Genomic DNA, 23,308 nt, shown 5'->3' with positions numbered 1-23,308 from the left:
TAAGTTCAGCTCTTTCTAACTCCTTTCTTTATGGTGAGAAATGATATTGTCATATAGCCCAAAGATGCAAAATATTGATTAGAGTTATTCTTTAACCTTATTAATCACACGTAGTCAGACTTGTACATTTGTATGTTCATCAGTCTATCAAAGCTTGGTTTTTGACTACCTGCAGGTAATAAAAAGTAAAGATGTACTCAAAAAGAGCAAGCATCACATTAATAAGGAACTGGAAGTAAGGATTTGATATTTGGCACACATGGAATAAGTTTGTATGTTATAAACAAACAAATTTAAAGTCACGTATAGACTGAAGATTTTTTTAAATCTTTGCATTTTTCAGATAATGTCCAAACCAGAATTTCTGAGCAGTCTTTCTAACCCATTTTATATTTTTCCTCGTTCTGTGTTTATCCTATTTCTAAAATGCAGCTGATTCTGTAAGGCTCTGTGTTAACTGTTTGGTCACTCTTGCAAATGCTTTATATTCCTAATGGTTGTGAACCTGGGGACAGTTTTTATAGACAAACGCTTGTTTTCATTTGCCTCACATATTTCCTATGTTAATTTCTTTATAATGATTGTCACTAATTTGCCTCACAGGAGCTATTATATACAGATTTTTGTTTTTTCTAGTTGGTGTGTTTGAAAATCAGATATTTATAAATATAGCTAGTAGCTGGCCATAAATTGCTTTAACAAATGTGTATGTAAACAAATTGCACTTCCAGCTTGAAAACAAAATAAATTTCCGAATTAAAATTTCATGAAAGTTCTAATGTTATAATTAAAAATGTAAAACTGGAACTTAGAGAATTTTTTTCCCCTCCTGTTTTCCTACTGCCATTTTTGCTGTTCTCATGCCTGTTACCTCTTCAGCCTGAAAGTCTTTTCACATTGAGAGGTAACTGTTCTTATAGTCAAGGTCAATCTTACAGCTAATAAAAAGTAACACTCCTGCACATTTCCAAACTCTGAAGCCTAGACCTGTATAATTTGCTTTATTTTTTCTAAAACAGTCTGATGTTTCAATATATACTATTCTGGAATCAGAATATTCATAATGCTGCATTAAAAGCTTAATTAGTGTTATTTATTTTTAATTAAATGACTGAACCTGTTGAAGACAAAGAAGACCTTTTGTGAAAACAGGATGTATTCTTAGTAAATAGTTGATAGACGTTACAATTCATAATCTGTTTAAATAGACTTCTTTTGGGACTTCCCTGGTGGCACAGTGGTTAAGAATCTGCCTGCCAGGGAGATCAGCTTGGTACTTTGTGACCACCTAGAGCAGTGGGATAGGGAGGGTAGGAGGGAGGGAGATGCAAGAGGGAAGAGATATGGGGACATATGTATATGTATAACTGATTCACGTTGTTATAAAGCAGAAACTAACACACAATTGTAAAGCTATTATACTCCAATAAAGGTGTTAAAAATTAAATTAATAAAGATATTATTTTGCTTACCAAAAAAAGAAAAAAAGAATCTGCCTGCCAATGCATTGGACAGGGGTTCAAGCCCTGGTCCAGGAAGATCCCACATGCCTCAGAGCAACTGAGCCCATGCGCCACAACTACTGAGCTTGTGCTCTAGAGCCCGCGAGCCACAACTGCTGAGCCCGTGTGCCACAGCTACTGAAGCCCGCGCGCCTAGAGCCCGTGCTCCACAACAAGAGAAGTCACCGCAATGAGAAGGCAGCACATCACAACGAAGAGTAGCCCCCACTCGCCGCAGCTGGAGAAAGCCTGCGTGTAGCAACAAAGACCCAATGCAGCCAAAAATAAATAAATTTATTAAATTCCATATTTTAAAAATAAATAAATAGACTTGTTTGCCATGTTGAAAATATCACATAGCACTGACTTTTGTGTTCTTGTTTTCTATTTTAGGTCACAGTGTGAGAAACGTCCAGGCCTTTGCAGTTCTTCAGAATGCATTTTTAAAAGCAAAAACCAACTTCCTTGCCCACATCATTCTTGATGCCATCACAAATATTTACATGGCTGACAATGCCAATTATTTCATCCTAGAGTCACAGCACACACTGTCACAGTTTGCAGAAAAGATTTCTAAACTCCCAGAAGTACAAAACAAATACTTCGAGATGCTGGAGTTTGTCGTTTTTAGCTTAAATTATATCCCTTGTAAAGAACTTATTAGTGTTAGCATCCTCTTAAAATCTAGCTCTTCTTACCACTGTAGCATTATTGCAATGAAAACACTTCTTAAGTTTACACGACATGACTACATATTTAAAGATGTGTTCAGGGAGGTGGGCCTTCTGGAGGTCATGGTAAACCTTTTGCACAAATATGCTGCCCTCTTGAAGGATCCAACTCAGGCACTACATGAACAAGGTAAAGCACTTTCCATAATTTTATTTTTATTTGACAAAGGGGTTTGAGCAGGGTGTTTTGTTCATGTTTTGCCTGTCATTTTGTTATTGATTTGAATTACTTAATAATGTGCTTTATTATGAGATCCTTGTGAATGTTTCCCACAGGTTAACTTGTTCATTCAACCTCCGTTAGGGAATTGGGGAAAGGCAGGGGGTTGGGGGGTACAGAAGTATGTCGTGGTGGAAGAGAATTTAAGGTAAAAACTGAGGAAAACATTTATGATCCACGTGACCAATGTCTACTACTTTGTTTCTAAGAGGGAATAAAAAAAGCTTCTAGAAACAGTTGGGATGTTTAGGTGCCTTGAAATGTTTTTATTAATTATAGAGAGCAAATAAATATATCTTTTTAGTGATATTATATATACACATATGTATTATCATTAGGTACCTTAAATTTGATGTTTTTCGTCCTTCCTGATAAATCTGTTTAAAGCATAGTAGTATCTGGCACTTAGTATTAAACATGTTGAATGAATTAATGCAAGTTGAATAGACAGCACTATTCATAAACTCTTCATTCTCTTTGGTGCATTAAAATCTAGCATTCTTCTGTTGACCTCCTTGATTAGGAAAGCACCTGTGAGAAGGATACATTTTACTTTGATTGGCATTTTCCTTTTTAATATTTGTTAGGTAGCTCTAGCTTTCTAGCCACACCAAAATGAAATCTATGAACATTGATTTTGACTTCACTTTTGGTAGTTGGTAGACATGTGTATCGTTTTTAAAGGCTGTATTATGTAAGTTGTGTTGATGGTAAAAGTGATAGGAATTATTTTTAAAATTATTTAAAAAATGCTAAATCCAGAAAAAAGTAAGCTTATAACTTCTGTGATTTGGACCTTTAATTCTTTTTTCCTAGGGGACTCAAGAAATAATAGTTCATTTGAAGACCAAAAACACCTGGCTTTGTTGGTCATGGAGACCTTGACAGTGCTTCTTCAAGGATCAAACACAAATGCAGGTAATTAGAAAATTTTCTAGCAAATGCTTTGGGAGGATATTACCTCTGGTCTGTCTTCTGTAATGATTCTTGCTTCTGAAATGCTCCTGTCTCTTAGAGGAAAAACTACTGATTCAGTGATGGCACTATCATATCTCTAGAAATGCAGTACTTTTGACCTTCCTAAGTTTATGAATGGCAAAATATATAACATTATTATTACTTCAAAATATATTCTTATATTTTATTGTATGCCTTGTGTTTGAAGTATTCTTTTTCTGTTTTTTTACTTATATAGTACAGACTCTTCATCAAATAACTTTGCTTATTTAAATATTTTCCAAAACATGGTGATTCTCTTAATTATTTAGTAATTCAAGTCAGAGTATTATAATGTTACAACCTTAGGGAAATACTGAAAAGAATAAAACTTGCCTCTCCCAGGTAAAAATGGATTCAGTAAATCTTTTGTTTATCTTTAATCTCAACTTTTCTTCATTCTTTTTCTACCTGTCATTAATAAACGGTCCAACTGTATTTATAAAATATCACACTTGCTTTTGAAAAAGTTTACTTAAAATTTCAGCCAATGTCAGAAACCTCCCAGGCACCAATGTCAATACAACTTGAAAGGAATAAGTGATGAGGAGGTGAGTTCAGATGAGTAGGCTGAGCCCAGATCATATAGAGCTTTTTTAGGCCATGCTGAGGAACTTGAATTGTATTTTAAGTGTTATGGCAAGCTAGAAATGAATGAGTTAATGAACAAATAAATGAACTAGCAAACACACAAATGCATGCCTATTTGCCTGAATGCGGAGGAGCCCAACATGCAACATATAAAATATATTATGTGTCCTAGACACCATGCTAGGCGTTCAAAATGCAGAGATAATTCTTGGACTTCCCTGGTGGTACAGTGGTTAAGAATCCAATGCAGGGGACACGGGTTCGATCCCTGGTCTGGGAAGATCCCACATGCCACGGAGCAACTAAGCCCGCGCGCCACAACCACTGAGCCTGTGTTCTAGAGCCCGCGCACTGCAACTACTGAGCCCACACACCACAACTACTGAAGCCTGTGCGCTCTAGGGCCTAGTTCTGCAACTACTGAGCCCACGTGCGGCAACTACTGAAGCCCACGCGCCTAGAGCCCATGCTCCACAACAAGAGAAGCCACCTCAATGAGAAGCCCGCGCACCACAACGAAGAATAGCCCCCACTCACCGCAACTAGAGAAGGCCCGCGCGCAGCAACGAAGACCCAAGGCAGCCCCACAAAAAAGGATAATTCTTGCCCCAAAGGAATTACAACCTGATAAAGAAAGATGTAAACACATAATTGTATAAGTAATTATTTAAGTACAGTTTTGGTAAATGCCAGTACAGAGTTGAATGAATTTAGAAGGTAATACAAACAATAAGTGTGATAAAATTTAATGGGTATGATACTAACATTTTGTCTGTGGTATCATAATCTCCTTATTTCCACTAACTAAATTTAGTTAGCTGAAATAGAAATGTAATGAGGATGTACTAACAATTTATTTTGCAAATTAGCTTTTTATGACATGATCTAGAGTTACATAGGAAGAGACTGAACAATTCCACTGAAGAGTTGACCCTATAAGACCAAATGTCGCTTAATCCATCTCCCAGCATGCCAGACATTTTCACAAAGTTCTTTTCTTATTGACTGTCTTTTCCTTCTTAAGAAAGATGTTATTAGCTGTGTGATCTCAAGCACTTAAAATAGTATTTCACTCATAGTAAGTATTCAAAAATTATTAGCTATTATGATTGTCTAATGGGCACTACTTGACCACCAGGAAGTAAATAAACCTGGCCTTCCATGTGCTAAATCTCAGGCACATGACTTACACTCACTTCAAGGTTATAGAATTCTTATGAAGTTAGCAAATAGAAAGTCACTAAATAGAGAGAACAGTGGCCACTTCCACAAAATATACTTGACATTTATTCCTTCAGGAAACACTTTTTGAAACACAGACCAGAAGGAAATAAAGCAGAAACTAACATACCATTGTAAAGCAATTATACTCCAATAAAGACGTAAAAAAAAAAAAAAAAGAAATCAAATTAACGGGGGACCAAATATATAAGCAAATAATATTAAGACGGTTTGATACAAACTATTACAATAGTGGCATATACAAGGTACTCTGAACGTATAAAGGATAGAACAGTTACTTTGGAGGAAATACTAATTGATGATTTAGATCACTTGGTCCATTTTTTTTATATACTCAAAAGATGGTATTTGACATAAGAATAGTATCATTCATGGTCAAAAGCACAGGCTATAGAACGCGCCTATATAGGCATAAATCCTGCTGGCTTTTTGCTAGCTGTATGGCTGACCTTGGCCACTCAACTTCTTGAGAAGTTACTCAACTTCTGTGTGTCTCATATGTTCATCTGTGTAGTAGGGGGTGAGGATTAAATAAATCAATCTACGTAAAGCCTTTGGGACAGAGCAGTGCCTAATGCTTTCTGTTTATAGCGTTTGTCTTCTTTTTGTTTGTGTGCTCTACTAACTAATAAAGTTTGGTTCCTTGTAATTTTTCTCATTGCAGAATAATTTATTCCATTGTTTTCTTGCTACTGTTTTAGAAGCCTTGTTCAGTTTAAACCTCATTTATTTGGAATATTGTTCATCTAAAAGCCTTTTTTTTTTTTTTTACCTTTGCGGTACGCGGGCCTCTCACTGTTGTGGCCTCTCCCGTTGCAGCGCGGAGGCTCAGCGGCCATGGCTCACGGGCCCAGCCGCTCCACAGCATGCGGGAGCCTCCCAGACCGGGGCACGAACTCATGTCCCCTGCACCGGCAGGCGGACTCTCAACCACTGCACCACCAGGGAAGCCCCTAAAAGCCTTTTACTAAACTTATTTCAAGTATTGTTCAGTAAAGCCTCTACATAAAAATATTGGCCTCTTTGGTATCTACCTATGAAATTTCCGAATAGTCTAGATTTGGAGAAGTTGGACATGTTGATCATACCAGGACATGCTTTTTTTCTTTTTTTCCTTTTTTTACAGTTGCTCCCTCTCTCTCCTTTTCTTTTATTTTCAAATTTATTTATTTTATTTTTGACTGCATTGGGTCTTCGTTGCTGCGCTCTGGCTTTTCTCTGGTTTCAGTGAGCGGGGGCTACTCTTCATTGAGGTGTGTGGGCTTCTCTTGTTGCAGAGCACAGGCTCTAGGCACATGGGCTTCAGTAGCTGTGGCGCGTGGGCTTAGTTGCAGATTCTTAACCACTGCGCTACGAGGGAAGCCCCAGGGTATTCTTGCATAAAGGAAATCTACGAAAATTTGTATATGCCTTTGCTGACAACCCACAGTTTTGTATTGTATTGTAATTGTAAATTTAAAAGGAGATTTTTCTATTGTAATTTGAAAAGTGAAATAGCTGGGTGGATTTTATGTGCATTCTTCAGAGTTATTCTTTCTACAAAAAGATCAGGTTTTAATTCATTTGGCTTAGGATGTTTTAAGTTAGCCCATATTGTTCTTTTTTCTCCTTCCTCCAAGGAATTTTTCGAGAATTTGGAGGTGCAAGATGTGCACATAATATAGTAAGGTACCCACAATGTCGGCAGCATGCCCTGATGATGATCCAGCAGTTGGTGCTTTCTCCAAATGGGGATGATGACATGGGCACGCTCCTGGGGTTGATGCACTCAGCCCCACCAACAGAACTGCAGCTGAAGACTGACATCCTAAGAGTAAGTTTGATAAGTGTGTTGGTATGATTTTTACTACTAAAATCTGTGGCTGTTTTTAAATGACTTAAAACTATTATGAACTATTCTTGCAATTTTTCGTCAAGTCTAAAATTATGTCAAAATAATAATTGAAGAAAAGCCAGTGTCTCTAACCTGACCTCCAAGGGCCCTGGGGATGACAGCTATCTCTTTTCCCTCTGACTTCCTCTCCTGGGACCCTCACCCTGTTCCTGGCACACACATGACAGGAAGTATAGCTCCCTTCTAGAATCATGTATTTCTTTTATTAAACTTTTGCTTTATTCAGTTAATTTCTCATCAATAATGAGAAATTTGTGTGTTTTTCTTTATGCTGTTGTATGTTTCACCCTGTTTTGAGCATAATGACAATTTTTTTTTTTCTGGCCTGGCTGCATAGCTTGTGGGATCTTAGTTCCCCGACCAGGGATTCAACCCAGGCCCTGACAGTGAAAGCCAGGAGTCCTAACCACTGGACCACGAGGGAATTCCCATAATGACAATTTTGAGTGTGCATTTTAACTTAAAAGCAAGAATAATCTGACCACAATTTATCTCTTAGACAAGGAAGACATCCACATGCATATCAATATTGAGGAACATTTGTATATTTGAGGGGATTGTGGGGTAAAAACAAGTGCCTTCAAAAGTCATTAAGGTTGCCAGCTTTTTAAACATACATTTTCCTCCTTTCTTGGTACCTTTGTAATTGGATTTGTAAAATATTGGTAGATAAAGCCAACAAGAGGCAATTAACTGACCTGTAATTTTGAAACAGTGTTGTTCTGGTAAATGGTGGTAACTGACTCTGAGACAGGAGGAAGACAGGAGGGGGTCCTGATATTGCTGCATTTACTGATTTCCATGGTGTCAATACTCCCACTGTGACCTGTTTCAGGCAGCTAATGTGTTACTGAATGTGGCTTGGGAAGAGGTATACAGTAGCACCCCATTGTATAATATCTCAAGGGCACAAATAATAATAAAATATAGAAAATAAGAAATACAGTTTTGAGTGTTTACCACTTTTGTTTTTGCAATAATTAATTTAGTTTTAAATTTATAGAACTTAATTTTTAATTATGGTTATGTTTTTAACAACTGGTATGCAGAATTCCAAAAATAAAACTGTTGGCTCTCCAGACCAGTATGAGCTGGCTCCAGCATTCCACTGCTTTGAGGGCATGAAGTAGTGTTGGAAAGCAGCGAGGAGGATTTGGGATTCCAGTTTCAGTTTCCATTTTTGCTTCATTCAGAATTGCTTTTCACTGTCTCCATTCAGTTGAGACAACCACAGACCTATGTAGTTTAATTTGTAATATGTAGTATTTTATAATTCTGCCAATGTACAAATTTGAATTGTAAGCATTAGATTTATGCAAATGGAGTGAATATGTAGCTGATGATTTTGCCTAATTAACCACCTTGCATCTATATCTCCTTGTAACTTTGGCATTTGCTACATTATCATTAATTATTGATTTAAGCAGGATATTAAGTTATTCATGGTATCTGAAATGTTCAGATACTGAGATTATGCTGTGATAATGTCACAGTGCCAACAGAGTAACCAGTTTTGAGGCAGTAGGAGGTGAACTTATCCAGAAACACACAACATAGAGTACTTTTGGACTAAGGATTAATAAGCACTGTTTTTCTGACCCCTATCATAATTCTGACCAGCGATACAATTTTGTACATATTACTTTGACTCCTAACTCGTGCTTCCTCATATATAAAATAATACATGTCCAGTTTTTCCCCAGTGTGTTTTTGAAGATGATGATGGTTATGGGTTTTTATGCCAGGCACTTTGCTAAGGGTTTTACATGTATTTCCTGTAAAGTAAGTTCTTATTATTGTCTAGATTTTACATAAGAGGAAACTCTGGCACAGAAAGGTTAAGCAACTGACCACAGTGAAATGATTTTTAATGTTGGGGTCAAAATTTCCACCCAAGCGTTCTAACTCTAGCCCTTGCATTTAACCTTCAGGCTAGGTTATAAGATGCTTAAAAATAACAAAAAGTTATGAAGTCTTGTTGTAAATAGGAGTTGATATTATGAGTACAGTTTATTAAATTTGAGAAGATACGGAAATGAAACTAACTGCAGAATAATGGAAGAAATACACTGTATTTCTAAATTTTATTTACATATACAGATTGTACATTTTCTGTCTTTTAAAATAATAAGGTATAGGTATGTACAGTGGAATCTCATAATTTCTAAAGTATCAATAGTATATTTGAAAAAGGTAATTATATATATGAATATTTAGCTTTTCCCTTTTGCAAATACTATTAGAAATGTATGAGATATTTTAATAAAATGGCCTTTTCAAATGTAATGACTGGGAAGATTGTAAATTGTATCTTAAGCAAAATTAAGTTCTCATGGTGTTTCAGTTGCTGAAACAGGGAAAAGGAGCCTGTGTATCTGCAAACAGATTTCGAATTGCTGTTTGGGCAGTATAGCTTCATGGTTAAGTGCATGAGTAGGGGAATCAGACTGCCTGGATTTAAATCCTATCTTTGCCATTGTATAAGCCTTTGGCAAATTATTTAACCACGTGGGGCCTCAATTTTTCATCTCTAAAGTGCGGATAATAATAGTTCCAATGCATAGGATTATTGAGAGAATTAAATAAGCTAATGTATTAAAGCACTTAAAGAAATACCTAATACATAGTAAGTGCCCCATAAAATGTTAAGTAATTTTATAATGTGTTATTTTTAATAATAAACTATGTTAAAAGTATGACACTTCAGAAAATAACTTATAGTTATAAAAGATTGTTTTACCTGTTTGGCCTTAACAGCTATTCTGGGAAAGAGCATGCTTTCAGCCCTCAGGCCGCAGTTCACTTTGCAAGAGAGAATGTCTAATAACTCCTCTGAAGTGACTGCTCTTTCCAAAGCATCGGGATATGGTCATTTTATATGAATCGGAATACTTCAGCTCTTGGCTTCCCTGATCATCTCTCTGATCCTTTCTAGAATAAATCATTTTGTATACACACAGTCGTAAGTTTTCATGATTGTGTAAAATTATACTTGAATATGTATTTTACTTATTTAATAAAATTACTTTGTAAAAATCACTGAATTCATTGATGTCATTATTCATCAACTATATAGGAAAAGTTTTTCGGCCAGGATTTGGATATATCCATTATTCTGTCAAAAGCAATATGCGATAGTGTTTTCTAAAACGATCTTCTGCTTTTAATATGGCACTTTTTAATTAGCAAAATATTTGGCATGCTTCATAAGACTGCTTATTCGGTAAATGACAAAAATACTCATATCAGATGTTCACAGAATGGCATTCCCCTTTGACATTCATGTACAGTTATTTTTCTTTAATTTGAATTATAAATTTGTGTTTGTTTGTGTTGTTTCTTTGTCCCCTGTAGGCCCTCCTGTCAGTCCTTCGAGAAAGCCATCGTTCAAGAACAGTTTTTAGGAAAGTTGGAGGATTTGTGTACATTACGTCCTTGCTTGTTGCTATGGAAAGATCTTTGAGCTCACCACCCAAGAATGGCTGGGAGAAAGTGAACCAGAATCAAGTGTTTGAACTTCTCCACACTGTGTTCTGCACATTGACTGCAGCAATGCGCTATGAGCCGGCCAACTCTCATTTCTTCAAAACAGAGATTCAGTATGAGAAGTTGGCAGATGCCGTTCGATTTCTTGGCTGTTTCTCAGACCTAAGAAAAATAAGCCCCATGAATGTCTTCCCCTCAAATACACAGCCATTTCAGAGACTTTTAGAGGAAGACGTAATCTTGATGGATTCAGTGTCACCCACTCTACGGCACTGCAGTAAACTCTTTATTTATCTCTACAAAGTAGCCACAGATTCTTTTGACAGGTATGGCTCTGCTCTGTGCTCTGAATTAAAGGGTATACTATGTATGACTTCAACATTAAGGCTTAAATTATAATTTAATCTGAAAGAAAATGAAAACAAATGAATCTTCTCTCTCATTTACTTATCACTGTATTTGTGAATATTACTATTGCTCTGATCTTAAGCTTTTCAGCATGGACATCTGTGTATTATTTGTAAAACCAGGTTAGAGTTAAGCTCTCTATGCAGTTAACGGAGCAGTTTCAATGAAGTTGACTTTTTTTCCCCCCCATGTTGGGTCTCAGTTGCTACGCGGGGGCTTTCTCTATTTGCGGCGAGCGGGGGCTACTCTTCGTTGTGGTGCGTGGGCTTCTCATTGTGGTGGCTTCTCTTCTTGTGAAGCACCGGCTCTAGGCACACGGGCTTCAGTAGTTGCAGCACGCAGGCTCAGTAGTTGCAGCGCACGGGCTCTAGGGTGCGCAGGCTTCGTAGTTGTGGTGCGTGGACTCTAGAGCACAGGCCCACTAGTTGTGGCATATGGGCTTAGTTGTTCCACAGCATATGGGATCTTCCCAGACCAGGGATCAAACCCATATCCCCTGCGTTGGCAGGCAGATTCTTAACCACTGCGCCACCAGGGAAGTCCCTGAAGTTTACTTTTCATGGTGGTGTTTCCTATGTTTTCTTTTTCCTCTTTATTCTCAAGAACGTTAGGTACATCCAGACTTACTGATATTAGTTATCAATAGAACATAGTTATGATTACATGTATTTTCAGACAGATGATATAGTCTCAACATTCATAATCATTCCTAACATTTTATAATCCTCAAAAAATGATACATCTCCCTGGGAGACATTGATAGTTCAAGAGTCCATCAGATTAATTTACTCATTCCTTCATTAAATAAGTACTTAACAAACACCTATCGCATGCCATCATGCTAGGCATTGAGGGTGCAACTCAGCACAAGGCTACTTTGGTTATATCCATCCTTTACCTTAAATACAAACACATGAATAAACAATAACATATTGTGATAAAATCTATGATGTGGAAAATCCAGGTTTCTAAGATCATAAGTCTGCTTTACCTAAATCACTTATTTTCAGTTCTTAAAGTGTGTTTTCAATTAAGCTCTCACTTTGAAAATAATGTGAGAGTGATCATGCTGATCATGCTGCTAATTTGCCCCAAGCATTATCACTTTTAACCATTACCATAGTTTTACTTCATAAAACAAGTGAATCGTTTCTATAATGGCCCCATAAATAAAGCAAGTAACTCTATTGGGTAGAGCTAAAAGCTTTTATATCCTTAACTATAAAATTATCTACTTTGAAATACCTACTGAGATGTTTCTTGTTTCTTATTATTTCTTTGGCCTTAGTATTCAGATAGAAAACACAGGTAATGTAAAAAAGGTTTTCAGATTTTCCCTGCCTTGAAAATAAAAATGGATATATATTGTTAACTTACAGAAACCATGGGAGAGTGTAGTGTTGAGGGAATAAGGTGTTTTTTAAAATTAAATTTTGTGTATTTAGATTCAACCTCTTTTCCCTTGTTTTCTAACTTATCCTAGTTAGTATACCTTATTTTTAGTTTGCTTCCTCAAGAAACAAGGCCTATAGTACTCTGTTTTCAAATATGTTACATGTTAACATTAATGAATAAGCATCTGCCTTAAGCATGCTTTTCTGTTTCCCTCAGTGCATGTGTTGTAGTCTTGTTCCTTGTTCCCGCTGAGTATGGAGGATGTTCCCTATTAAACTTTTACTGGTATTTCTTGTGAAACTAACCAACTGCCAATCAACTGTGTCCTGTTCTAACCTTTCTAAACCACCCTGTTTTGTTGTCTGTAGTCGTGCAGAACAGATCCCTCCTTGCCTGACAAGTGAGTCTTCTCTCCCCTCTCCTTGGGGTACACCAGCTTTGTCCAGGAAAAGGTACTGATCTAATAACAGAAGTCAATCTTTACTTGTGTGGGTTTTTTTCTTCTGTGTTCAGTTATATATTAATGTGGATTTTGTGCTTTGTAACTTTAATTATTTTCTTTCTATTTGATATCTTTGTTTTTGTTTTTTAAAACTGTCAGCTTCTGCTGAGTGTATTTATGAGAGTAAAATGTGTTGATGCTATGAAGATATGAAGGACATGTAGCATTTTGTCATCCAACTCTATTATTTGGACTAAAATATGCATTTTAGAACCAGCATGTATTTTATTAAAATTAATTTAGAAATGAGGATGTAATGCCTCTACTCTTTAACTAGAATACTTTTCTCCCTTTTCTTTTCACTTTAAATGTGCTTGGGATCATTCTTTGGCTTTTAGTATTACTTCAAAATGAACATCCCAGCACTGGCTGAGGAAATGTGTATTTTCTCAATCGGGTTCAACCAGTTGAAATGTGATGCAGGCTAACCTTTGAAAAAGTGAATAAAAAAAATCTCCCCTAGCTCCTGTTTTCATCAGTTGTGTGTAAATCTCTTTCTAAACTGATGTAGTCTACCTCATATATAATGCTTATGACTATAAAGAACCAGCAGTTGATTGACAAGAGTACAATTAAGATCCATTTGAGATTCCATTTGCGACCTGTACTTAAAATGATCGTAGTCTGTGCACTTGGCACCAAATACTCTTCCTGCCCCTGTTTTCCTCATAAGCAAGTGCAAGTCCTTAAGTCTTGTATTAATTCTCTCCCACTATGGCTTTTTAAAAATGAATCCTGAGGTTCTGCTATGTTGTTGTTTAATTTTATTTCTGTTGTTCAGATTTTGAAACTTGAACACAGTTGTGGTTAATTTAGTACTAAATTTGAAGTATTTGTTATAAATTTGGTATTTCAATATATTTTAAGAGTTATATTCATTAGGTATATGGGCTTATATTTTCCTTTTCTTTTAAATTTACACTGGGGCTTACAGCTCATTTTCTTCTAGTAAATCATGGCATAGTTAAATGAATTTAGTATTGTTCAATGTATTTGTATTTAAAAACTACTGTTTCTTTTTTGTTTTTGTAAGAGCAGTTCTTGATTCAAGATATTATGAAATCAATTTGAGTTGACCTAGTATATTTTTCTGTTGCTAAAATGAATAAGGTAAAAGGTATACTTTGTGTTGCAAGATTCATGTGTGCTTACTATCCCAGAAAACTACTGGATGTTAGAAAAATAGTTTCAATTACTAAATAGTTTTAATCATTAAAAAAATCATATTTATGATTCTATCATACATGGTAAAGGCTTAAAAATTGCTGTGTTTAAATTCATTAAGTATTAACCAAAAATTACAATACTTTCAATAGGGATTCACAGATTAAGGGGACAAATATTTAAAAATCTATTAGAACCTATTATTTATTTAAATAGTAGTTTGACAAAGGGAAAACAGCATTTTATTCTATATGGTAGTTATTTAAGGCCTTCGATCAAAAACATTTTTTCATCTTTTGCAACATAGCTACATATAAGGATGTCCTGTCTTTGACCTAAGGGGAAACTGTCACTGAATCAGCAGTTGTAGTTGAGTGTATCTTATCCATGGGAATTCTAATCAGGCTTACAAGTTGATGTTACCCCAAGGAAGCTCCCAGTGCTGTTCATGCTAATAATAAGATCAGTGTAGCTTGCCATTCTAGTCAGGTTACATACATTTTGCTCAGTGATAAGAATCATAAGCTAATAAAAACTTTTTTTACTTCACAGTATAGTAATTTTTGAAGTTAGAATATCTCAAGAACATCTCAAATTACATCAGCTTATGGGCATCTTTTTTCTTGTGGCAAAACATGTTTTGTCTTGTTTTGTTTGCAAAAGGAAAAACCAACATTATGTTAGTTTTATGGCTTGTGGAGATTAAGGTACTAAGGAAATTTCAACTTGTGATACTTGTCTGGCAAGTAAAATCTTGGAGATTCTTCTCTATTTGAAGACTCGGAGGAAGAAGAACTAGGAAACCTTATTTTGGAAAACTAAAATTCAAAATTTTTTTCATTATTCAGAAGGAATAATGGAACAGAATTATGCTGAACAATATTCAATCACAGTCAGAGGAGGTGAAAACAAAATACAAAATAGTAATCAAGACTCTCAGAACATATCTGCAATTGCAAAATAGGTGGCGAGTACTAGTTATCTTTCGAACATGGTGTCCATTACTTAGTGCCTATACACGCTTGATAATTAAGGCAAAGCAAATTCAGAATTTAAATATTTCAGTATATATTCCCAAAAGAGGTAGATAAGTCTTAAGTATATATGAGAATTTAGATTGAAATATTAAGTAGCGATTTCTTTAAGCTTTAAAAGTAACTGCAACATAAAAATTAACTAAATTTTGCAATGTCATTTTATCCTGTCTTTGCAAATGGTTAGGTCTTGGTTGGTAGTTACCAATTTAATAAGCTTACCACAGTCTCTAAATGTAAAAAGTGGTAATACCTAAGTGACTTAGTAAGAATTAATGTTATATAATGGCTGTTAAAATAGACCTAATTTTACTTAATAAATACCATACTTTAGATTTCTACAATGTTTGCAGTATTTTACTAGTTTGAGAAGAATAATATAATTCCTACATTAGAATATTTTTCTATATAAGATTTAAAAGTTTACTACTTTAATAGTTACATATTAGTAGAGTTCAGTTTCCAAAGACATAAAGGACTTCTTCCTAGCTATACATATCAGTAATTTAAGTTCAAATGTATATTAAATCAGGCAACTAAGAAATAATTTCGGAAGGCCTGTAACTAGAATATACAATTAGAATTGATGTTTTTTCTCAAAATTGCATTAGTTTTTATGTGTAATGAAAACAATTTTTATGAAATTTCTTAATGGTTTGAAGTTCCTATTACACAATAGAGGAATTAGGAATCTTTTTTTTTTTCTAGTTAGGTCAAAATATTTTAAAGAATAAAGGGAGAAACATGGGAGGAGGATACCTGTTGTTAATAAACATTTAGAAAACTATTGTAGTAAGTTTAGAAATTAAATCTTTCTGAACAAAAACAGAAAAAAAAAACAGGGAGTGGAAAAGAGTAGGTGGAGGATATGCTGACTTTAAACAGTAGCGCACATGTGTTTTTTTTTTTTTTTTTTTTAAGTGAAGCTGAATACTTTCCTAGAATCTCTGTTAAAAAGAGAATGGTACTCAAAAAAAAAAAAAAAAAAAAAAGGCAGTGCCAGTTCTTTGCTACTAAATCAGTGACTTAAAGCATCTGTTTCCCAAGCTGCTCTTGTGCCAGAGAGCTGAAACTGCGCTGCTGTCAGTGACAGAGCTCAACATTAGACAAATTATGCTGAAACCAATTCATTGGAACAAAGAGCTCCCATAGGCTGAACCCACAAGCATCTGTTTCCTTGTGCCAAGATACAAAATGTGCAAAACTCATGAATTGCAGAAGAAGAGTATGAAATAGACGGTGGAGATCATTGATGAGAAGAAATGTTGTGCATTCAAGGGCATGGCTAGGCTTTCTAACTCATGGAAGCTTGTTACGTAAAATATCCCAAGTTTTTAAAAATTGTGAATATTCTCAGTGGTAGGGAGGATAATGCAAAAGAGCATGAATGTAGTTCCAAATAAGCTAAAGGAGAACTCCCTTGATTCTTAATACATTTATTGACATGTGGCCAGCATTCTGAGCCAACTCTGACTCAGTTGAACCAGTTATAGAGTAGGCCGCTTTGATCTTGTTTGTTCTTGATTATATTACCCATGGTTTAAGGAAAGGTTAAAAACACATAGGAAATTTCAAAGAAAACACTCTCACTGAGGCACTTAATATAACTTGTACTCTCATCACAAATTATCAGAAATATCATCTTTCTTAGAGCTTTGACTCACTGTAATTTCACCTATTCTTTATATCTGCTGTCATGTATGTTATTCTTTTTGTTTTTCTTTTTTTCAGTTTTACTGAGATATAATTGATATACTGCACTGTATAACGTTTAAGGTGTACATCATAATGACTTGGCTTACATGTGTTGCAAAATGATTACTACAGTAGGTTTAGTGAACATCCATCACCTTACATAGATTCAAGGAAAAAATGGTTTCTTCCTTGTGATGAGAACTTCTAGGATCTACTCTTTTAGCAACTTTCAAATACACCATAGAGTAATATTAACTAGTCATCATGTGCCATTCTTTAATGAAACACTCCAAATAGTAAGTGATAAAAACATATAAGAGCCTAAAAGACTTGATAAGTTGTCTATATGTGACTCAAGAATTGATAATATATTGTTTTTTAATTTCCCAACGTTAAGGTGTTTTGCTACCCAACCCCTAATTATAAGGCTTTTTTTTACTCAGTGGAGAAAGGTAGTAGAAGATGAAGAAAATGAACAGAGAATGTGATTGAATTAAATACCCAGTTACCCTTCTTTCTTTTCATAGGCATGCATATCATTCTGTTTCAACTCCCCCTGTCTACCCTCCTAAAAATGTTGCTGACCTGAAACTACATGCGGCAACTTCATCTCTCCAGAGTTCTGATGCTGTCATCATCCATCCTGGAGCCATGCTTTCTATGCTGGACCTCCTGGCCTCTGTTGGGTCAGTGACACAACCAGAAGTAAGCTTGGATAGATTGGTTCCTTCCCGTCTTTAATGAGTGGAAGGTGTGACTGCATGAGCAAGGGAGTGGGACCAAGAAGGTAACATGGAACCTTTCTGTGTCACATACTGAAGTAGGTAAAGGAAAAAAACAGGATTTTCGTGTTTGAGTCTTAACTTTCCTAATGAGTAGTAGATACGTATGTTTTAGAATACAACTCATTTGTTAAAATGCAGTTACTTCTGGTACTAAAATAATTCCCTTTCTCCTTGTAAATCCTGCTCAGCAGTGGAAGTTGTTAATAAATAATACAGGAAGAAAAATGACTGAAGGTACCATTTTGAGGCTATTTATGTATTTTCATTTGTAACACTCAGGAGTTTGGGTGAACTGGAGTTTGGGTGACTAGTTTTGTTTAAAATGTTGTATGGTTTCGAAGGCCTAAAGTGTAACAAATGTTAACAATAGGTCATTCTTTAAACTGGTTATTTACTTACCATGAAAAATATTTACTTTATACCCACTATTTCTATAAAAATAAAAATATTATTAGTTACATATAGTCATGTAATATGAAAGACTTGGAAGAAAATGGAGTTGAGCTAGGTATGCTTCTAACAGAATGAAGACCAGAAATATTTCCCTGGCCCTGTTCTGGAGTTGCTGTGTCCCTCTAAGTCAGCTACTTAATTCATCTGAATGTAATTTGAAGCATGTAGAGACCTCATATTAAAATTAAAGGTGTGCTTCAACTCTTAAAAGGAGAGAACTATCACCTATCTTATTAAGAATGCCCTGGTGGCATGAATTTCTTTGTTAACTCCAGCATGCTTTGGACCTTCAACTTGCCGTGGCAAATATTTTACAATCACTGGTGCACACAGAAAGAAACCAGCAAGTCATGTGTGAAGCTGGTCTCCATGCGCGACTGCTGCAGCGGTGCAGTGCTGCGCTGGCTGATGAGGACCACTCACTGCACCCGCCCCTCCAGCGAATGTTTGAACGATTAGCCTCTCAGGCTCTGGAGCCCATGGTGCTGAGGTCAGTATGTTCTCTTCTTCACATTCAAATAAGCCACCATTAGTAATGGCCGTTTCTAGAGTCTTTATAGTCAAGAGTCTTGCTTTAATAAACATATATTCAGTTATCTGTGGGCAAAACCAAAACACCACGAAAATGGGCAAAATGCCCAAAATATCGCACTTAGAAACAGATCAATCTAGTTATTAGTAAACAGGATGTTTTTGTCCATTGGTCATTTCTTCTGCTTGAATCCAGCAAACTCTCACTTCCCTTTAAAAATGGAGTCATGTTATATTTGTATGACTTGCATCTACTTTATAGATAAGAACATTTTATGTGGACGAACTCTTTTAAGAAACACTTTTTAAATTTTAAAATAATTAGAGATTCAGAGGAAGTTGTAAAGGTAGATCAGAGAGATTCTGTGTCCCCAGCATCCAGTTTCCCCCAGTGGTTACATCTTATGTAACTACAGGACAGTATCAAAGCCAAGAAACGGACATTGGTACAATGTATCCACGTATGCTACAGTTCCCCTGTTACTTATCACTTGTGTCAGATTGATGTGCCATCACGCAATTAAGATGTCACAAAGATCTCCCCAGTGCTCCCTCTTTATTATCATAGCCACTTCCCTAACCCCCGCCATCTCTAACCCCTAGAAACAACTCTGTTCTCCATCTCGGTAATTTTGTCACTTTGAAAATGTTATGTAAATTGAATCATACAGTATATGACCTTTTGTGATTAGCTTTTTTCACTCGTTATAGTGCCTTTGAGATGCATCTAGATTGTTATGTATCAAGAGTTTGTTTCTTTCTATTGCTGAGTTGTAGTCCATGGTGTGGATATACCTTGCACAGTTTAGCCATTCGAGAAATAGGTATATTTGAATAACCTTTTTTAATATAAGAGAAACAGTGCTCTGTGTTTTAGGGATAAAACAACATTAAAAAAAAAAACTTTCCTTGAAATTACCTAGCCAAACAGATTTACTGTTTAAATCATCTTGTCCTTCCTTAAAAAAATACTCTCATATATCTTGTTACTTTCAGCTGCAACTGAGGAGCCCGCCTACTGCAACTAAGGCCCAGTGTAAATAAATAAATAAATAAATATATTTTTAAATAAATAAAATAATTTTTTTCTGCTGTTAAAGTACTCCTTTTTCATAAAACTTTTGGAACTTTCTTAAGAATGGTTGGACTCTATTTGTAATTTATATTTTTTAACTGACTCCAAGCTAAGAAAAACCTCTGTGGTTAACATTTGTTAAACAGTATTGTACAGGGCAGTGTGCCAGGCCTTAGTAATACGAAGATGAATGACACAGTCTCTGCTCACTTTGTCACATTATGAATGTATTCAGAGACCTAAAGTTTTGAAAACAGCATGGAGATTTTCGCATGATCCTTTTTGATGATCTGCTACTTTAAAAGTAGAGAGACTGAATGAGAAAAAGAGACTATCTCATACCTAATGCTTGTATTTTACTAAATAACTTGTACCGGCTACTTAGGTAAACAGAGGAAGCAATGGAAACCAACCATTTGGACATGCTCAGTTTTCACAGTGAATGAATTAGATGAATGCAAAGGTCACATGATGGTATAGGCACCTAGCTGCTGGCAAGCCATAGATTATGAGCTAATTGTATATCACACTCTATGTGAAAAACTGGCAAAGGGTACCTGACCTTTAAATATTTGTTTTTTCTGCTGTAGGTAATTGAAAATTCAGAGAAGTATTCTTTTTTTAATTTTTTTACTTTTACATGATGCTGTAAATGACTGGATATAAAGGGCTTCTATTTTTGTAACCCCTTGACAATTCACTATATTTCTGCCCATCACATTCCAGGAGAACATGCTCCTCAGGTTTCCTTTGTAACTTTTCACAATACTTGGTGCTCTTTTCACTGCTTGATGAATTAAAACATAAAATTAGCATTGTATATTATAGTAACTGTTCAGATTGCTTTAGTATTTTTAATTAGTGTGTTATAATTCATTAAGTCACATTTTTTGTGTGTTTAGTTTATGAATTATATAATGTTCCCAATCAAGGAATAACTTTGCTTTGTCTCTTCTTCAGGGAGTTTTTACGTTTGGCAAGTCCATTAAATTGTGGTGCCTGGGACAAAAAACTGCTAAAACAATATAGGGTCCACAAACCAAGTTCACTGAGTTATGAGCCAGAGATGAGAAGTAAGTTGACCTTTGAAGTTCCCTTTTTTGGTTTATCTTATAAATGAAAATCATGTAAGGGAAGAAAATTATTTCAAGAAGTTCGACTGTAAAAAAAAAAGAAAGGAAGGGTTTGTTGTTGTTTTTCATTTGTTGTTATTTAAATAGAAAAACGTAAGATCTCATTGTTTGACTGGAGAAGCGGGCAGATGGGGGTGGCAAAGGAATCAGTGATACAAGCAAGATCCAGAGGAGGTGAGAACTATGTGCAGAATAACCCTTGGCTTGGAAGGGGGAATACCTCTTTCTCAGAAGATCTGTAATTTCTTTACCTTTCTCAGTTAGCCTTTGCTGCCTGAACTAGAGTGGTTGACTGGACTATTCACAGGCTGTGGCTTTGCAGGACAGTTGGTGCAGGAGGACATGGAGGACAGGAAATTTAAAATACTAATAAAAGTAGTCAAAGAGAAACACCAAGGAGTATAGGATAGATAGGGGAAGAAGTAAAGTCAAGCAGCTAGTGATAGGCTGGGAGAAAAGGGATAGATCACTGGGCTGGAGAAGAATGGCTAGGCTAAAAAGCAAATGTAGTGAGAGAAAAAGAATGGGTAAACTGGAGGAATGAGGTAGGGTAATGGCGATCAAAATTGGAGCGGTGAGAAAAAGCAAAGAAAAGGACTGTGCCCAAAATTTGGCTCTGGAGTAAAGTAGACGTAAAGCTTATTGGAGGAAAGGTGATCATAGAAGGGAGGTGTTAGATAGGTTGTTCATGTGGACCTTGAGATCCCCCAGTGCACTGGTAAGAATTAGTACAAGGAAGAGGTGAGAATGAAATGCCAGCATTAGTAGGTGGCAGTTTCATTGAGAGGTGTGTGATAGGATTGCTGATGCAGAACCTCCAAGGAAGAGAAGTTTTTGCATTAGGCTGATGCAAGGATGATGGAGAGGGGTGTGTTAGAAAGTAGGCACTGCCTACCCATCCGGCATAGACCATGGAGGAGCGTCAGATTCCATCCACTCAAGAGCTGTGGGGAAAGAGTACTCTCAATAGAGAGCTCAGATGCCCTGGATTTCCTCCCAGTGTTAATTCTATAGTTTGGTGGGTTTTAACTTTACAATTTGTTTTGTCTTGTTGTTAGCCATAGTTAAGGCATTTGTGTTAATGGATTGAAATAACCGTTACTAGTGAAGCAGGAAAGAATGGAACCTAGAAGAGTAGAATGCCTGTTGTTCAAGCACATAGTAATCATTTAGTTCAAGCTTTTTTTTTTTTCAGGTGAGAATCAAAGAGATTAAACAACCTTCAACCATTATTTCAACCTCAATATTTCCTCCTACAATTTATTGTCAGTGATAAGTGAATACTGTGTTTTGGAAACACTAAGACCTTTTGAGTTCCAACACAGTTTTATTGGAAAACAGTATTTCAATTTTTCTTATCAATTAATATACATCCCCTGCATGTATATATTTTTGTTGTTGTTGTTTTTGTACTTTACGCAGTTCCTTAGAATTGACAAAAAATAGTTCCTTTCTCTAAGAATATTGAAATATTTTTATGGTTGCCTGACTGCTTAGCACACTTAAGAGGGAAATAATTAAATTCATGTGGTTTATCTTGAGAGGGAATATTTTCTCCATTACATTTATAATGTATTCCTGAAAGAATAGAATAGCTTGTTTAAATTTTATTTTTTTGTTCTTAAAAGTGTTACCATTTGCATGCATATAGGAAATTTAAAATTCAAGTATTTTTGTGATCACGTGTCTAATTTTAATAGCTATATGGAAAGAATTAAAAATGGGGAGAGGGCATCCCTGGTGGCACAGTGGTTGAGAGTCCGCCTGCCGATGCAGGCGACACGGGTTCGTGCCCTGGTCCGGGAGGATCCCACATGCTGCGGAGCGGCTGGGCCCGTGAGCCATGGCCACTGAGGCTGTGCGTCCGGAGCCTGTGCTCCACAATGGGAGAGGCCACAACAGTGAGAGGCCCGCGTACTGCAAAAAAAAAAAAAAAAAGGGGGGGGGAATGGGAGAAGCAAGTTTCTGCTATTTATCTCCGATTTTTTTAAATAAGAAAGATGACCTGTTTCTTTCCATTATAATACTTCTCAAATATTTTGTTTTCTTCTAAAAGAGAAATAATAAATTACTTTGTGAAATAAAAGTATGATCTGGTTTTTATAAACATCATTAAGTGTAGCTTATAATTAAATTTTACTGTAGCAGTGGCTTGGATAGTGGTCATTGGTGATTTTTATTCTTTTTCTATCTGATCTTGTACTCTAGTTTCCAACATTTCTGCAATGTGTTTATTACTTTAGTAGTAAATATAAGTAAAAACATATGCTATTTAAGTTTTTAAGTGAACATAAATTACATTAAAACTGGATAATAGGGGCTTCCCTGGTGGCGCAGTGGTTGAGAGTCCGCCTGCCGATGCAGGGGACTTGGGTTCGTGCCCCGGTCCGGGAGGATCCCACATGCCGTGGAGCGGCTGGGCCCGTGAGCCATGGCCACTGACCCTGCGCATCCGGAGCCTGTGCTCCGCA

General features: G+C 36.0%; 1 protein-coding gene across 7 annotated transcripts in view; it reads left to right on the top strand.

The window, feature by feature from the left end:
* The window catches only part of WDFY3 (WD repeat and FYVE domain containing 3), a 264,009-nt gene that overhangs the window by 127,227 nt on the left and 113,474 nt on the right, over positions 1-23,308 (top strand). For 6 of the 7 annotated variants that reach the window (XM_067736490.1, XM_067736495.1, XM_067736492.1 and 3 more), the window contains 8 exons: positions 1,896-2,363; positions 3,270-3,371; positions 6,902-7,095; positions 10,531-10,988; positions 12,834-12,917; positions 17,388-17,565; positions 18,374-18,588; positions 20,665-20,777. In XM_067736490.1, coding sequence (XP_067592591.1) covers positions 1,896-2,363; positions 3,270-3,371; positions 6,902-7,095; positions 10,531-10,988; positions 12,834-12,917; positions 17,388-17,565; positions 18,374-18,588; positions 20,665-20,777 — 1,812 coding nt within the window. The remainder of the gene's footprint in view (positions 1-1,895; positions 2,364-3,269; positions 3,372-6,901; positions 7,096-10,530; positions 10,989-12,833; positions 12,918-17,387; positions 17,566-18,373; positions 18,589-20,664; positions 20,778-23,308) is intronic. The other variant, XM_067736494.1, reaches the window with a different exon arrangement.

The sequence above is a fragment of the Pseudorca crassidens genome, chromosome 4, assembly GCF_039906515.1.
Source record: "Pseudorca crassidens isolate mPseCra1 chromosome 4, mPseCra1.hap1, whole genome shotgun sequence".
In the NCBI taxonomy this organism is placed as follows: domain Eukaryota; kingdom Metazoa; phylum Chordata; class Mammalia; order Artiodactyla; family Delphinidae; genus Pseudorca; species Pseudorca crassidens.
This window is presented reverse-complemented; position numbering and strand designations above follow the sequence as displayed.